Source organism: Heterocephalus glaber, unplaced genomic scaffold, assembly GCF_053883595.1.
Source record: "Heterocephalus glaber isolate CG9 unplaced genomic scaffold, H.glaber_assembly_v1.0 deba00001442, whole genome shotgun sequence".
In the NCBI taxonomy this organism is placed as follows: Eukaryota; Metazoa; Chordata; class Mammalia; order Rodentia; family Bathyergidae; genus Heterocephalus; species Heterocephalus glaber.
The window spans coordinates 42,661,874-42,679,928 of record NW_028258296.1 but is presented as its reverse complement, the minus strand read 5'-3'; the positions used below and the strand labels follow the sequence as shown (position 1 = coordinate 42,679,928).

At 37.9% G+C, this 18,055-nt stretch overlaps 1 protein-coding gene across 7 annotated transcripts in view; it reads left to right on the top strand.

Annotated features, from left to right (window-relative positions):
- Positions 1–18,055, top strand: part of Vav3 (vav guanine nucleotide exchange factor 3) — a 443,712-nt gene that overhangs the window by 243,824 nt on the left and 181,833 nt on the right. For all 7 annotated transcript variants that reach the window (XM_087213208.1, XM_004853591.4, XM_013075550.3 and 4 more), the window contains 3 exons: positions 4,978–5,063; positions 6,573–6,705; positions 7,407–7,516. In XM_087213208.1, coding sequence (XP_087069334.1) covers positions 4,978–5,063; positions 6,573–6,705; positions 7,407–7,516 — 329 coding nt within the window. The remainder of the gene's footprint in view (positions 1–4,977; positions 5,064–6,572; positions 6,706–7,406; positions 7,517–18,055) is intronic.

Sequence of the window (18,055 nt, the reverse complement as noted above, 5' to 3'; positions counted from 1 at the left end):
ATCAGGGTGTATGATCTTCTTGATGATCTTCTGCATTCTGTTTGCCATTATCTTATTAAGGATTTTTGCATCTATGTTCATTAGTGTGATTGGCGTATAGTTCTCCTTTTCAGTTGGGTCTTTCTCTGCTTTGGGGATCAAGGTGATGCTTGCTTCCAGGAATGAATTTGGGAGTATTGTTTCCCTTCAATTTCATTGAAGAGTTTAAACAGTAGTGGCAGCAGTTCCTCTCTAAATGTCTTGTAGAATTCAGCAGTGAAGCCATCAGGGCCCAGGCTTTTCTCAGTTGATAAGTTTTCAATTTCATTGGTTGATATTGGGTTGTTTAGAATTTTTAGGTCTTCTTTGTTCAATTTTGGTAGTTCATATGTGTCTAGGAATCTGTCCATTTCTTCTATGTTTTTCATCTTATTGGCATATAGGTTCTGGAAGTAGGTATTGATGATCCTCTGGATTTCTGCTGGGTCTGTTGTAGTTTCACCCTTTTCATTCCTAGTTGCATGGATTTGGGCCTTTTCTTTCCTTTTTCTGACAAGGTTGGCTAAGGGTTTGTCAATTTTGTTGATTCTTTCGAAGAACCAACTTGTGGCTTCATTGATTTTTTTGTATCATTCTCTTAGTCTCCATTGCGTTGATTTCTCCTCTAATCTTTATAATTTCCTCCCTTGTAAGAGCTCTGGGCTTGTCCTGTTCTTCCATTTTCTAGAAGCTTGAGGTTTAGCATCAGATTGTTTAATTGGGCTCGTTCTGTTTTCCTAATATGCGTATTCACTGCTATGAATTTCCCTCCTAAGACTGCTTTCATTGTGTCCCATAGATTCCGATATGTTGTACCGTCATTGTCATTTAGTTGAAGGAACTGTCTGATTTCTTCTTTAATTTCCTCTGTGACCCATTGTTTATTCAGAAGTGTGTTGTTCAATTTCCACATGTTTATGAAATTTTTTGAGTTTCTTTTGTTATGGATCTCCAATTTCATCGCACTATGGTCTGATAATATACAGGGGATAACTTCAGTTCCTTTGCACTTACTTAAACATGTTCTGTGTGTGAGTATGTGGTCTATTTTTGAGAATGACCCATGTGTAGCTGAGAAGAATGTGTATTCTGATTTTGTGGGGTGGAAGACTCTGTAAACATCTGTTAAGTTCATTTGTTCAAGAGTTCGATTGAGTTCTAATATTTCATTACTTATTTTTAGTCTAGTTGATCTATCTATTTGTGACAGTGGGGTGTTGAGGTCCCCCACTACAATTGTATTAGTGCATATATGACTTTTCATGTCCGTTAATATTTGTTTTTTATAGTTGGGTGCACTAGTGTTTGGTGCATAGATATTTATGATTGTCATCTCTTCCTCTTGGATTCGTCCCTTTACAAGGATGTAGTGTCCTTCTTCATCTCTCTTCATCAGTGTTGGTTTGAAATCTACTTGATCTGCCAAGAGGATAGCTCCTCCTGCTTTTTGGGGGGTTCCTGTCTCATGCAGTATTGTTTTCCACCCTTTAACTTTCAGTCTCTGAGTTTCCTTTTGAATGAAGTGTGTTTCTTGTATGCAGCATATTGTTGGATTTTGCTTCTTGACCCATTGTGCCAGTCTATTTCTTTTGATTGGTGAATTGAGACCATTAACGTTGATGGTTATAACTGAAACATATTGACTTTTCATTGCCATGACTTTTTCTTTTTGTTGGGCTCTCTCCCTTTACCTTTAATTTCTTGTCATGCCAGATGGGTTCATTCTGCTTTGCTTCCTGGGGTTGTGATCTTCAATGTCTGTTCCTAGGATATTGTGTAAAATTCTTTGGAGTGCTGGTTTGGTATTCACGAAGTTCCTAAGGTGCTCTTTGTCATGAAAGTATCTTATTTCTCCATCCATTTTGAAAGATAGTTTTGCAGGGTACATCAATCTGGGTTGGAGGCTGTTTTCCTTTAGTGCTTGAAATACAACACTCCAAGCTCTTCTTGCCTTGATGGTTTGTGCTGAGAAGTCTGCTGTGATTCTGATGGGCTTTCCTTTGTATGTGATTTGTTTCTTTTCTCTGACTGCTTGGAGAACTTTGTTCTTCTGTTGAGTTTCTGGAATCTTAACAATTATATGCCTATGTGTAGATTTTTTTTGATCAAGGCTATTTGGAGTCCTATATGCCTCACTTATCTGTATGTCAAGCTCTTTTCCCCTGCTTGGGAAGTTTTCTGCCATTATTTCTGTGAAGAGATCTTTTATGTCATATGCATTCTTCCCTGTTTCTTCATTGACTCCCACTAGTCTTATGTTATTCTTTTTTGCATCATCTAGCAGCTGCTGGATTGATTTCTCCTGTTCCCTTATTATTTTGAGGCAGTTTTTCTTTTCCTGGTCATTAGTTGCAATTTTATCTTCTATATCTGAAATTGTGTCCTCACATTGGCTCATTCTGCTGTGTAGACTTTCAGTGGAGTTTTTCATGTCCCGGAAATCTATTAGCATCTGTTTTATGGATTCCATTTGTTTCCTATGTTGAGATTCCATCATGTTCCTCAGTTCCTCTCTAGATTTATTAATCATGTCTTGCACTAGGGGCACAATTTCTCCTGTTGTCTGAGAAATTATTTCTGATTTCATTTTTTCCAGATCCGCTTTTGTTGCCAGTTCAGTGGGTCCAGGTGGTTGAGTATCAGAGGGTTCCATCTCATTTCCCTTTGGGGTTGCTCTAGGTGATCTGGGAGTCTGGTTTTGAGACTTATTTATGTGTTTTCTCATTTTGACTGGGCTGGGGGGTGCACTGTTGGAACCTGCACGGATTACGTCCTGTGAGCTGGGAGAGGTGGGACAGGGGCCGGCAGCAGTGATAGGGATAGTGGCCCAAGAGCCCTTTCCTGTGGGCTGGGAGCAGCAGGAGGGATGGTGGCTGGGAAACCCCTTCCTCTGGACCAGGAGCAATGCGATGGCGGCTCAGAAGCCCCTACCTCTGGGCCAGGAGCGGTGGGACAGAAGGTGGCCCAAAAGCCCTTTCCTCTGGGCTGGGAGCAGCGGTAGGGATGGTGGCCGGGAAGCCCCTTCCTCTGGACCAGGAGCAATGGGATGGTGGCTCAGAAGCCCCTACCTCTGGGCCGGGAGCAGCAGGACTCATTACCGTGGTCTGGTGGTCTGGTGTCCTCTGCATCTTTGTAGTGTGGAACCAGGTGGCTTTACAGAGGAGCGGGGGTCCAGTGGATTGTTGCCGGGGTGTGGGCTGATTCAACGTCTTCTGTGCGACTCCGGACCTCGGCAGGACGTGCGCAGACCTGCCTGTCTGCAGCGGCTGATTCGGCATCTTTGGCACAACCTGCCTACCAATTTCTTATGAAAAAAATGGTTTGCAAATATGGTGGATCCTTGGCTTACAAACTCAATTCATTCCTGAGGCCTAGTTATAATTCAGATTGGTCAGTTGCCTTCAAAGTCTCTCTGCTATAAAACTTTAAGTCACTCTTTTTTCCAGGCAGATCTCAGTGTCTTTAGAGAGACGTTGGCCTGGATTTCTCAGTTAACCCCACACAGGAAAGGATGTAATAATGTCCCTTCCAGAACTCTTTAAGGGTTAAATCTGTATCAGAGACCATCTGGAAGCACAAGCAGCTGGCATTTGGGTCATAACTCAAGACTTTGTAAGTTAAAACTAAAATTCTGATCATAACCCAAGTTGTTCATACATCAGGCTAGTTGTAACTTGAGGATCCACTTTACTTTATCCTCTGGGTTGACTGTTTAGTTTATAGTGTCCTTGAGATACAAAAGTTTTTAATTTTGATGAAATCTAATTTATCAGTCTTTTTTGTTGCTTATGCTTTTGGTATTATATCCATGAATTCTTTGCTGAATCCAATATCATAAATTTTGTCTCCATTTTCTTGTAAGACTTTTAGAGTTTTGATCCAGTTTGGATAAATCAATATATGGTATAAAGGAAAGGTTCAACTTTGTGGATATCCAATTTTCCCAGCACCCTTTGTTGAAAAGGGGTCCTTTCCCTTGAATGTTCTTGGCACCCCTGTTGAAAATAATTTCGACCATACATGTGAAGGCTTATTTCTGGTTGATATGTTTGTCTTTATGTCAGTGTCACACTGTTTTAATTATTGTACCTTTGGAGTAAGTTTTAAAATTAGGAAGTATGAGATACACAACATTGTTCTTTTTTCAAGCTTATTTTGGCTTATTCAGGATCCCTGGAGGATCCATATGAATTTGGGGATGAAATTTTGTATTTCTGCAAAAACATCAGGATTTTGATAGGGAACATTTGTTGTTACACTTTCTTATAAAAGATCATTAATAACGTATCTTTGCCCTTGACAGAATCTTCACATGTTAGTGATAATAGTTTATTTTTCTCCTAGTAAGCACAATAAGTACTCATAAATACTTTAAAAAATTTGAGTGTCTGCCTTTGGGAAAATAGATCATTATTTTTATTCATTAAGCTGGAAATTTTCATTTTTGAGACCTAAGCTTAAGGCAGCCACCCCTGAGTCTCTAGACCAAATTGGATTCCTGTCCTGTATGTTTCCTTCAAGGCAATCTGTATTTGTAATCACATGCCTCTGTGAGTACTTATTCTTCCCTGGACAGTGTGTTCCATTAGGGCAGGCAGGGTCTGTCTCATTTTATCCTGTGTTTGTGGTGGACATAAAGTAGATGCTGAACAAGTATTAGTACCTGGAATTCTTTTTGGTGATTCATATTATTCTAGTTATTTATCTCTTCTGGTATTTAACTTCCCCTTTAAGATTACAAGTAAAATTAATTAATGTCCTCAGTAAATCCCTGGGATTACAAAGGTCAGATGACTTTTGTTAGTGTACCATATAGTTCTGGACTTTTCAGAGTGAGTGTGCTAAAAATATGTGCAAACTTGTAATGTAATAAGATAGTTGTCCTGGGGAAATATCTTTATTAATGTTTCTGTTTCTATGTGGTTATGAAAAACTCAGACATATATATTTATATTTTAGAATCAGCCAGTTTTGCTCTTTGGACGACCTCAGGGAGATGGTGAAATTCGAATAACCACTCTGGACAAACATACAAAACAAGAAAGGTAAGGAGAGAAGACAAAAACTTATTTTCAAAGTAAGTAGTTAATTTTTCCAGGATGAAGGAAGGGAGGGAAAAAGAAGGAAACCAAGAGGATAGGCCAGGCCATGGTTCCTAAAGTTTTCTGTTATGGATATCTTAGGTATTCCTCTTTCTGCTCTGGTTTATATTGATTTCATTAAGTTCTCAAGAATGAAATAAAAAATATAGAAGATCAGCTAAGTTCAAAAAGTACACATTAAAGAAGTACACATTAAAATGATAATGGAGATGAAGTAATGATAGATAACTGCCATACATAAATGATTTTTTGATATTCACTTCAAAATAACTAAAAATAGTAGAAGTGTCCTAAAGAATAATTGAGTACCATGTAGTGATAATTTTTCTTGAGGGAAATTTGTAGGAGGAAAATTACTAAAGGAGTAATTGGCCTGTCGTCTTTGTATACACACACACACACACACACACACACACACACAATTGTCAAACTAATGCTTTTTATAGTTTTCTGGAATCCTTGGAGAAGATATTATCAGCCAGCAGGGGGCAGCATCAGCTTTTGCTTCCACTTTGATACCCTGGCTCTTCAGGTAGCTCTCAGGAGCCACATAGCCTTTAAACCACAGACTTTAAAAGAAAGGAAAGTATTAGAGCTCTGTGGATATATCATTGTCATTACTGTGTTACAAATGTGCATGTTAAGCTCTGAGAGTTTATGAAATATATAAATATTGGTATTGCATGATAGTGTTAGAAGGTTTGTCTTCTTCCACCAATTTCCGTTTTTTTAATAAGAAAAGAAAGAAAAAAAAGAAATTTAACCATAACTTCTCTTATTTCTATTTTGTTCATACACTCAGTTCATGGTACAGGTGTTCTATTAAATCATAAAGAGCAATATAAAGGGTAAAAGCATAGATTTGAAAATTAGACCTGGATGTGACTTTTGCTCTGTACCTCACTGGCAATGTGACCTTGAGCAAATTGTCTAACTTCAATAAGGTTTGGTTTGCTCCTGAGTAAGGTGAAGATGATAATGCCTAACCAGCAGGGACTTGGGGGCTTAACTTGAGCCCTGCTTGTGAAAGGACTGACTGCTTCCTTCTCAAGGCGTTCTAACCTACTGCTAGTAACTTAGTGTATGTTAGCTGCTATTGCCATCATTTTTACTGAGATTTAGCTTTTAAATTAAAAAGTAATTGCTTATGAAAAACTCAATAGTTTAACTTCAGTTGGTCCTTTCAGACACTCTGCAGTGTATGTTTTGCTCTTACTATGATTTTGACCATTTTTTAAAATTAAGAAACTTAGGTGTGAAGAGGCCATTTATGTGGTAAAGGATAGTGCCTGGACACACACATTCTTAAAATGTCGGGTCTCTCAATTCTTTTTGATCTGCAACATTGCCTGTTGTCTCTAATGCAAAGGAAGAATATTTGGTTGGTGTAATTACATCTTGCCAGGAAAAAATGAATACACATGGTTCAGTCAGTCTCTCCCTCTTTCACAGGCACATCTTCTTATTTGATCTGGCAGTGATTGTATGTAAAAGAAAAGGTGATAACTATGAAATGAAGGAAATCATAGATCTTCAGCAGTACAAGATAGCCAACAATCCTACAACTGATAAAGAAAATAAGAAGGTGACTTCTTGGACAATAAGTATAACTTACTCAAAACACTGAATATTCAGAAAAATTATACTAATACAGTCCTCCCTTGGTTTCAAAGATTCCCTTCCCACCATTATGGAGAGCAAAATCTGCAGGTGCTTAACTCCGTTAAGTAAAATGGCATCATAGTGGCACATAACTTATGCACATCCTCCTGTATACTTTAAATCATCTCTAGATTATTTATAATGCCAAATACAATGTTGATTTCTATGTAAATAGTTGTTGTATTGTTTAGGAACAATGACAAGAAAAAGTCTGAACATGTTCAATGCAGGTGCAATTTAAAAAAATATTTTCCATTTGCTCTTGGCTAAATCTGGGGCTCTGGAACTCTTGAACACAGAGGCCCGACTGTCCATTAGTGTGAGGGTGGCTTATCGGCATAAGTGCTTTGTCTGCAGAGATTGCTTAGGTGCAGGCCTCTGTGAGCTGTAGAGAGACAGTGCCACAGCTGGCCTGACCATCTCCAAGGCCCTGAGATCAAGACAGTAAAATGCACTTGTTATAGAGAAGCAGTTGACTGTAGTATAAGTTGGATTGTTCAGTTTATGTATTGAGAATGTTATGAGGGGGCTTTCAGATGAGTATCATACTGACTTAATGAATTTCAAGGCATGATATTTTTAATAAATGATACATATTAACCCACAGAATGTTAATTTTAACAGTGGTCTTATGGCTTCTACCTCATCCATACTCAAGGACAAAATGGGTTGGAATTTTATTGCAAGACAAAAGATTTAAAGAAAAAATGGCTGGAACAGTTTGAAATGGCTTTGTGAGTATTTCTACTTTAAAAAGTTCTTTTTTTCTACTATTGAAATCATTTATGAATAATGAACAAGCAGTGTACTCTAATGCTTGCAGCATGTGTGCGGAGGCTCCGGAACAGTGCTGCTAGGCCGTTCCCTTGGTAACTTGTTTTCTTCTAGGAGAGGGGTTTCAGTGAATTTCTTCAAAAGGAAGAAAGAGGGAGCTCTAACCTTCTGTTTGACTTTCTTCTCCTAGGAATGTTTTAATTTAGTTTTCAGCAGCTCAAGAAAGTATTCATTATTCTAATGATAAACTTCTAATGGAATCACTGTTTTAAAATATATATCTTTAATTAAGTAGAAATACCCTCCACATACACACATGTACATATGTAAATGTATCTTGAAAGATTTCTTTTTTCCACTTTAAGCTCATTGTTTAAATGCTGGCTAAATTATGGTTGCATTCAGTGAATGCTTTAAGGGCCTGATTTCTTTCTGTGTTCTTTCCTTTGTTAAAGCCAAAGCTTCAACAAAAAGGTAGGAAATAAAACAGACTTGTTTTCAAAAGAAATGGCGTACAGAGCTGTAATTACCCAAGAACATGTCACTATAGGTGTTCTTTTTAGTTTAGATGTTTACAAATTAAAATGTGCATAAAAACCCTTATTGTGGAAACATACTGGTCATCCTGAAATGAAACTAGTTAACAAAGTGTGGAATTAAGGAAAATCACTTTTGTGACTTATTTCATTTGTGTTCTAGCATTATTTGCCTTTGTTGACAAATTCTATCAAGTTTTTTATTTCTTGTTCTTCTTTTAAGAAATGCTCTTGTTAATAAAAAGTAGAGGTATGAATGGAGTGTTTTATTGCAGTACAGAAAAGACAAAAATAAAGATTTTCTTAGTATTATTTTATCTATTTTGAGAAGCAGGATTATATAACTAAATATTTTTAAGCTTATAAACAATTCTGGATTTCATTGTAATCAGTTCCATGGAATCAGTTCCATGAGCTAGCTGGGAATCTGCTTATTTAGCCTCTTTGGGCCTCAGTCTCCTCATCTGTAAAATAGGGATGATATTTATTTTGAATTTCAAATAGTATATCTCAAGCAGACTGCTAGCCACAGTCATATGATATCGATCAATAGATGATATATATTGTTATTGTTATTATTAATATTTTATATTAGGATCCTAGTTTACTTACGGGTACTTATAAAACTAAAGAGTAATTAGGATCCTAGTTTAATTATGGGTACTTATAAAACTAAAGAGTGTCTTCCACTGTACTCTTATAGATAGTCCTTATAATTTCTTTTTTTTTTTTTTGGTACCAGGGATCGAACTCAGGACCTTGTGCTTGCAAGGCAGGCGGCAGAACCACTGAGCTAAATCCCCGGCCCCGCCTTATAATTTCTTACTTCTTGCAGTAGTGAAACAGAAAAATTTAGTAGTTTTGGGCATTAATGCAGGGTCTGTATTTCAGGGACACTCTTTGTTTGGGGAAGGAAGCCATGAAGTTGGTGAGTTCTGTCCAGTCTGTGGTCAGTAGTGGACTATATCAAATAACTACTGTTCTTTCAGCGAGACACCAGGAGTTGGACAGATAGAATTGGAGTGATAGGATGCTGGGGTTAGTGAGAATGTATAGAGGCAGAGCTGATCTCAAGCTTTTGTTCTTGTGGAAGATGCTAGATCAGCATTTCTATTAGATTTGTTTGGCTGTGTAATCTTTAGGTGAGTGAAAGAATTTCTGCAGAGGAGTAAAGCTAAATTTCTTGTCCCAGAGCAGGCAAGCTCCTTGGACTGTGTGTCAGACATACCATATTATTAACTTTTATTTTCAGTTGCCATAAATTAAATGGATTTATGGATCCCTAATACAAGAAACTTGATAAAATAAATGCTTATTTCTCTTTCATGTACAAGAATCTGGGGTAGGTAGAGCATGGCCTAGGTGTGGTGGCTCATGGGGTATCGTCAGGACTCAGGCTCCTGTCTTGGGGCCATCATCAGCATTTAGTTTCTGTCCTCAGTGTTGGGCACACTGTAATCTTCAGATAGCTGCTGGAGCTCTACCTATGAGATCTACATTCTAAGTGGTAGAAGGTGGTCTCTTACTTTTAAGGATCCTTTGATAATGCACATTTCTGTTACCTAATACTGACCAGAACTTACTGTTGTGGCCACATCTACCTGGGAACCTGGGAGTTAAAATCTTTATTCCAGATTAGGATTGTGCCTGGTTTAGAATTGCAGTTCTCTTACTACAGAAGAAAGGGAAGGGGTAGTTGTAGGCAGCTGCCTCTGCCTCGCAGGTATATATGCACAGGAGTATGGGTGGATTTAAATTGTTCTTCCACAGTAAGGATGGCAGCACCATGAGCAGGGAACCTGAAATTCTTAATCTTTGATTATTTTCCGAGCATCTCGACAATGTGGTAAAACATCAGTGGACGTGGTTTTGTGTTTTAGAGCTCTGTGTGCTGTCCATGCACATCCATTTTCTACTGCATTTGTTTAGCTGTGTAATCTTTAACAACAAGTTGGAAGTACTATCTGGCAAATCTGAGGTTGAGAGCTTCTGTAAGCAGGGATTATGCCATGTGTGGTAAAATTAAATCAAGATTGTATTCAAGTATCAAGATATCCTGTTACTCTGTTACTTCCCCCATTTTTTGGAAGCTTGTTCTTTTGGAAAGCCCTTAGAAACTTCTAGTCTTCTAAGATAGCTCTTTCTTTCTTGTTCTTAGGAATATAGAAAAAGCTTGCTAAGTCTTGATGCTTAAGATTTTGCCTAAAATTGTGCTGTATTGGTCATTTTTTAAAGTTCCAGTACTCTTATAAGTCATAGAAAATAAAACAGGACCAAGAAATCCTATAGCATTGATGACAGCTGGAGAAAGAGCCAGCCTTGCCTCTCCACAGTGTCTGCAGCACAGACCTGGGTCCTGGAAGTTTCTATGGACCCTCTGGAAAGTGTCTGTTAGGGAAAGGGAAGGATTCAGGGAGGCTGATCACGGGAATTAGTATTTTTAAGACTGATGAAATGTTTCCTAGTTCTGTTTACAGAAGAGATTTTTGTGTGCAGGATGATTGGATCATTTTTCTTTAAAATCATTCCAGATCACCTTTGAAGCGTTTGAAATGCTGCTCTTAATTTAGAACATTTTAAAAAGGCCATAAGAATGCATGAGTACTAATAAACAATGAGGATCCTGTGAACACAAATCATCTCCCCAGTGGTGACCTAAATCTCAGCCTCCGTCTTTCCCAAGCACACCCCCATCCTTTCTCAGCAGCCGTGTTCTTGACCTTCTTTGGCCATAACCACTTCTAGCATTTAAAATATGCAGTGAACCACATTAGAACTTGGCAGCCACTGTAGGGAAGGCTGAGCAAATAGAAAAGCAGCAGTGACCCACTTGGATAGGGCAGGAGGTAGGAGGTTTTTCTTTTTCCTGTGAGAAGAGGTAGCAGGACTAATCACTCTTGAGGTTGCTGGAACAGTTATGGAGCCAAATGATGTTTAAGGGCTGTATTTCTGGGGACTTTATTCTAAAGAATACATTTAAATCTTTAAGACAATGATTAATAGGCATTGCTTACTTTTATTTATTCCAGAAGGGCATTTTGGTATCAACTGTCTCTCATAATTCCACTCAGTCATCTGTAAAATAAGATGGCAAGTATTTTTAATGGGTTAAGCTGGTTTTCATAATGATGTTGGAAAATATGGGTATGAGTGCCTGTAGCAATGTTTAGAATTTTGTTAGGAAATCACAGTTATGATTCCCTCACGTCCCTTATATACATTGTGTTTTTATAGAATTTTCCAATTAGACTTAAATTAATAAACCTTATCATATCCATTTTATAGCTCAGGTAACTGCTAATCACTGGTGCATTTCAGCAAATTTGGACAAAGTATACAATTTGCATGTATATAATTTTCAGTAGAGTTCAGGATCTGATTGTTTCATAGGGTTTTCTTTGTCCGTGAGGTTGCTGAAATAAGTAACTGGACTCAAATCTTTTTATCTAAAATGAAGTCAGTGTTTTTGTAGTTGTTGTTATTTGTTTTTGCTTTCATTGAATAGGTCATAGGGATCAGGCAGTTTCCTTAAATGTCCCAGGAATAAGTCAAAATGGGGTAAAATAAGAAAAAATAAGTAGAATAATAGAACAGAGACTTGTAAAGAAAAAGAAAAGATAAAATTGGAGGGAAAGAGAAGTCATTGTATATGGATACAAAGTGGCCCCACTTTCCAGACCTAACCTCTGCATGCTTATCGAAGGGAAATGAAAAAGTCCTCTTGCCTGGAATTTTTTCTGACCAACCTGACCCAATTCCTGAAGTTTTAACAATTCACATTTATTCCTTTGAATGAAGAAAGCCCTTTTGAAGATGAATATACCATTATTGGTGCCACAATCTAAGATTTCCTGACTGTGTGCTGTTAGGCACAGTGCTACGGGGATTACCGAAGGAAAAATAGCACAGAAATCAGTGGTGTCTGCTGAAATATCAGCCCAGGAAGCTTCCTTGATAAGCACTGGGACTGACTGTCCTGGGAAGAGAGGATAAGCATGGAGGATGGAGATTCCAGAGCTGGGGAGGCATTCTGGGACCAGGTTTCACTGTCATTGTAGTCATTTGGAAGGTCAGTGTCAGATCTTTTTGTTTCCCAGGATGAGCCCTAGAAGAGGAGCTGGCAGGGAAGGGTGAGGTGGGGGCCGGAAGCTAGTCATCGATCTTCACAAATTACATTTAATCTGAAGTACAGTGTTGCTTTCTACTTTATTCTCTACTTCCAGAAGGAATTGAAAATCACTTATAATAAAGAGCACACATGCCACGGAATTAAAATGAAAAATTTAAATAATCAGAGGACAATAAAACAGTTTTTCCACACATTTCCCTCAAACTCAAGCTTCACCAGGGAAGAACATTTTCTTGAAATTTATTTTCTGTATCTTGTATGATAAAAGCAATTGGCATTTCTTTTCACATTTAAAACATGAAATTCTATTTCCTCAAACATGATTTGTTTTAATATAAGATATTGCTAAGATATTTTGAATACCAGAGAGATAACTACTAGAGAAAGTTTTATTTATTCTGCAAATATTTATTGAGCACTTCCTTGTTGCTAGACACTATTGAAAGCCCTGACCATATAAAAACAAAGGAGCTATTGCAACTAAATTGAAATATTATTTCTAAATAGCTCAGTGCTCAGTTAATGTGTAGTGAATTAACTCTCAAGTCTGAACTCTTGATATTTCTACCTAAATTATCTCTTCCTCCAACCAAATATACTCAAGTATCAAGAGATGGGGGCTCAAGAGTTGACACAGTCATTTCCCTTCAGCTGTAATCCTCTCGTGCCAATCTTTGCAGATTAAAACTGACCACTCCCTTGTATTCTGCATTGCCATCCACCCTGGTTTAGGCCTTCTCATCTCTAATTAGCTTCTTCTTTCCCTGCGCCTCCCAAACAGTCCATTCTTCTCTAAGCATCCAGGATTAGTAGATCATGTTCTGTCTCCTTTCAACCCTTCTTTGGCTGTTTATTGTACTCACCATAATATTACAAATTTTGCCAGGACCGGAGAAAGCCTTTCCTTGTTTTGTCTCTCTCCATACTTCTTTTGCTTTAGTTATGTTGCATATTTCAGTTCCTGAGAATGCACAGGCTTCCCACATTCACACATGAGCTTCCTGCCTGGCATGGTCTTTCATTCTTCTCATTAGATGACTAGTTCTAGATTCTACAGGTACTGGCTTTAATGTTCCTCTGTTTGAGAGAATTCTTTTGGGACATTTATGCTGAATCCCACTTCCCCAAAATTCTCTCATAATTTTTAATATATTAGCAGCACTCAATTGTTTTGTAATTTATAAGTATATCATATTATTTCTTTCTTATAGTAGCCTTCAAATATGAAATTGCAGTTTTTCTAAGGCATTTTTATAGACACCTAACCTGATATGTTCCTTTTTGACAATCTGACCTGATGCTTAGATAAAATTTGTGGAACCAAACAGAATGGGTAATTTTTATATTATCTAGGCTATCTTTTAAGGAGCATTGATTTCATCCTTATGTGTGTTAAAAACTGCAGAAATAATATGTAATTCATGCTACTTGGGGCCTTCTTGCCCCTAAGAGATTTAGACAGAACTTGGCTGAAATTCTGTTCAAGTGTGAAGTGCTCAGAGCCCACCTACTTCTTGTTTTCTTTCTCTGTTCACATTTCTGATTCCTTGTGGTTTTCTTGTTTTTGTTTTTCCACCCGTCAGACTCAGAAGAAAGGGCTCTATTCCTTCTCCATTATTCACTAGAAACCCAGTCATCTGCATTTTGTGGTGCTGATGGATATATCACAGGGGAGACTTGAGTTCTGCACCCATTCCCTACACTACTCCTTTGGTGTCCTTGGCACCCTCAGGAGAACCTGTGATATCACCACTCTGTGCTGCTCCCGGCAGTGGGTCAGTAATTCTGAATCCATGACCTGTCCTCTAGGGAGCCACTAACCAGGCCAGACAGAGCACATCTTTTTGTGCTGGGATGGAGGAACTAATACTGTGTCATGTTACAAGGGCTGATTAAAAGACACAATGAATGCTCATTTTCATACAAGATACAGTACCAAGAACGATGGGATAAATGTGTTCAAAGTGAGGTGGAGTATCTTGTGAGGGAGATTAATGGCCATGTGTCTTTTACTGTAATTAATTTTTAATTTAAACATTAACTGTATTTTATGATCACCTCTTGCTGATCAGACATTTATAGCAGTTTCTGTCAAATAAAAACGTCATAGTGTGTTTCACCTTATTCACCAGATCTGGCCCCTTGAGACTACTGCCTCTTTCCCAAAGCCAAAATGACTATGAAAGGTAAAGGTTTTGAATCAGTTCAGGATACTGAGGCAGTCACAACAGTGCAACTAACAATATGAACTGCTTCAGAAAGTGACAAGAATGATGGGATAAATGTGTTGGAAGCAGTTGAAATTAGATTGAGGGGAATTAATAGTTATATGCCTTTTACTGTAATAGATGTAAATTTTTAATATTCACTGTATTCACTGCCACATACACCTCAATTCCAGAGGAAGCTCTCTGGAAGTATCTCAAGAGAAGATGGTCTTTCTTGTTGGTTGATGAGAGACTCATGTTTATAATATCAAAGATATGATTGCAAATTTGTCTTTCTATTGTGAAAACGTGAAAGTCTAACTTTGTTTACATTTTTGTTCAGATGGAGTTGCCTCTCTTACCTATGTGAAGCTAAGTCAAGAGACTTCAAAGGATACTGAACAGCAACTGCTACTAGTTCTTTGTCCTCCCTAGCTTTCCTCTCCTTCCTCTTCTTCATCAGAAGGTCTGATCTATTTGGATCTGCTCAAATGTTTAAAGAATTATCTGTTGAGACAATGAATTTAGTCTGTTAGAGCAGGGGCTTGTATACTTTTGTAGAGGGCCGGAGAGTAAATAGTTTATGCTTAGGGGCCATATGGTCTGTTTAGAACTGCTCAATTCTGTCATTTTAAGTAATAACTGTAGCCACAGATAATACATAAATGAACAAATGTGGTTCATTCCAATAAAACAGTTGGCGGGCCATATTTGGTTTATGGGCTGTAGTTAGTGACCCTTGGAGCACAAACGAGATTGTTTAGGCCTAGGGAATATGGTGCGTGTGTGTTACCAGTAAAAGATCTCAGCTGTAGTGGAACTGCATGATAGCCTTATATAGAACTGTGATTTTTTAGTAGCGGTGATTCCTGTTTTGGCCATTATGATGATTTAGCTCTAAAATACTCCCTACCCTACCAAAACAAAAGTAAACCTGACTGGATTATCTATATTTGGCATTACTTTTTACTGTCCAAATGAATGTCAAAAATGACTGCTCAAAGAACAGAGTGTACCTACTTAGGTATCTGGTTTCATTAAGTTGTGTTAGTGGTTTATTGGAAAGGAGAGAGAATCCTGCAGAATCCAGGTCACTAGCAGCAACATAGGAGCTATTCTCTATCAGTAGTCAACTGTGTGAAGGAGAGGTTTTGTTTTTTTTTTGTACCAGGGATCAAACTCAGGTTCTTGCACTTGCGCAGCAGGCGGTGAAACCACTGAGCTAAATCCCAGGCCTAGGAGAGTTTTTAATTGGTGATGTTTTTTGTGCTCTTGATATATTTTCTTCCCAGGAGAAGTTTCCTTTGTGTCTGTTGTTTATTCTGTAGAATCTTCCCTGGGGAGCATGTTAAGAAAAACTAGAAGGTGCATAGGAAGCCTGGTGATATCAAAGGCTGGCCAGAGGGTGAGCCTTTCTGAGTGCTTTGTATATGGGGGTGACATTTCCACTTTGGTGCCCTTTCCTTTGGCATCTATTGGGTGTCCAGAGCCTGTTGGGTTATTTGGAAACTAGGAGCCTTACTGGCATAATGGCCAAACAGTCCACAAATCATCTCCATATTCAACCATTTATAGAAATGTTTGTTTTTAAGAAATTGTTATATCTAAAAACCACCATTTCTTCTTTTTCCTTAAAAGGGTTTCATGACCAGTTTTTAGTACAAAGAATTTGTTTGCAGGTGTTGAATCCACGCTGACATGAGCTGTACCCCCGGGCTGTGCTAAGTCTCATGGTGCTGACCTGTTCACATTAATCTCCCAAGGTGAAGCCAGCTCACCTCTCCCTGAATCTAATGTATTGTCTATAACCTTTCAAAATTGGCAGTTAAGTCAGTATAGGGAACTATACTGGCAGCAATAAAAAGAAGCAGGACATGGGACAGTGCTCAGAGAAATCATAGCTGTGATAAAATGGAGTCGTTGAGTAGCCCGCTTGATCCAGAAACATGCAAAAGCATTTCATGCATGACAAAGGATTAGTAAATATTAAATAGTGTTCTTGTTCTGTTTTTGCCTAGTGGGATCAACCACTCTCCTTTTTCTGTGGTTGTATTTAATACTTAGTTGACATTTTTCTGGCATTTATCAACATTCTTATGAGGAAGAAGTCATAGGCAGGAGGAAGAGCCAAGGGTAGATACTAAAATTTCCATTGATAAACATTACTCTGGTTAAAGCTAAATGCTAATAAAATGACTAAGCTGAATTAGTGTTGGTTGCCTTATGCCTTTATAACTGAGCCTTTGATCTGATAGGTTTCTTTTCTTCTCTTTAAATGAACAATAATAGCACAACCGGGAGAGTTTAACCTGACAGCAGGGTCACTGTGCAGTCCTCAGCTTGTCTGGCTAGTGTAGAGATTAACACAAAGAATAAGTTTGCTTTGAAATTGTTTGTTGTACTGAGTCAACTGGTATATGGTTTCCTCTAAGAAAATGATAGCGTCTTTACTACTGTGAATTTTATGGAATTAAGCAAACTTCAGCCTATAAGTCTAAGCACAATAGTTAATTTCACAAGTACTATTTTTAGGATATTTCTTGGTAAGAAATTATTAAATCGTAGGAATTACCACTTTGAGCAAAACCACACAAAGTAAGCTGCATTTAGAAAATGCAGTGGAAACAGGAGAAACTGTTGGCTTCTTTTCTCTTCTTGGGGCATACACAAGAGCAGTCTTGGAGAAATAAGAAAGTCATATTTGGGGTTTTTTTTGGCGGTACCAGAGGTTGAACTCAGGACCTTCTGCTTGCGAGGCAGCAGCGGCACCACTGAGCTAAATCCCCGGCAGAAAGTCATATTAGAAACAATATTTGAATATGAATATTGTGTATCTATATTCATTCGTTTGTATTTGGTCATGTATTTATTGAGCATCTTCTACATACCCAGGAAATACTCTAGGTATTAGGGATGTTAGTGATAAGTTCTCTTCTCTTGTAGAATTCACATTGTAACAAGGCTTATATTTTAATTTATTTTTTTTCTTAAATTCTTTTATTGGTACATTTTAGGTATACAACACAATTACATTTCTCATTGGGAACTTGTACCTTTACATGATGCATCTTGGTTCTTATTTTTTCCCCATTCCTAGCCCTCCCTTCACCCCCTCCACCCTTCCCTATTTACAAAGACTTTATTTCCATTTTTTCCATTTCTCAGCATTTTTCCTTTCCCTGCTTTCCTTTCCCCTGCCCCTCCCACTACCCCTACCCCTTTGGACCTTTTCTTCCTATTTTGCATTATCAATTATTCATTCTAATCATTGGAACATTTTAGGTATACAATATAATGACATTCATCATTGGAAATTTGCACCTTTACATAGTCTCTCTTGGTTCTTATTTTTCAATCTTGCCCAGCCCTCCCTTCAACCCCTCCATTCCTCCCTATTTACAAAGATTTTGTTCCTATTTTTCCATTTTCTCTTATTAATTCCATTCCCTTCTTTCCTTTAGGCTTATATTTTATTTTCATGTAGCATAATGGTAAGGCAAAGCAGTGATAAATTGCATACTTAATGAAACAGTTTATACTACACGTTGTTTTGATTTAAGGAGAATAGAGTTGGAAATTTTAAGATAGAGAAGTCCTATGCATGTGATGCTTCTAGACAAATGTTCA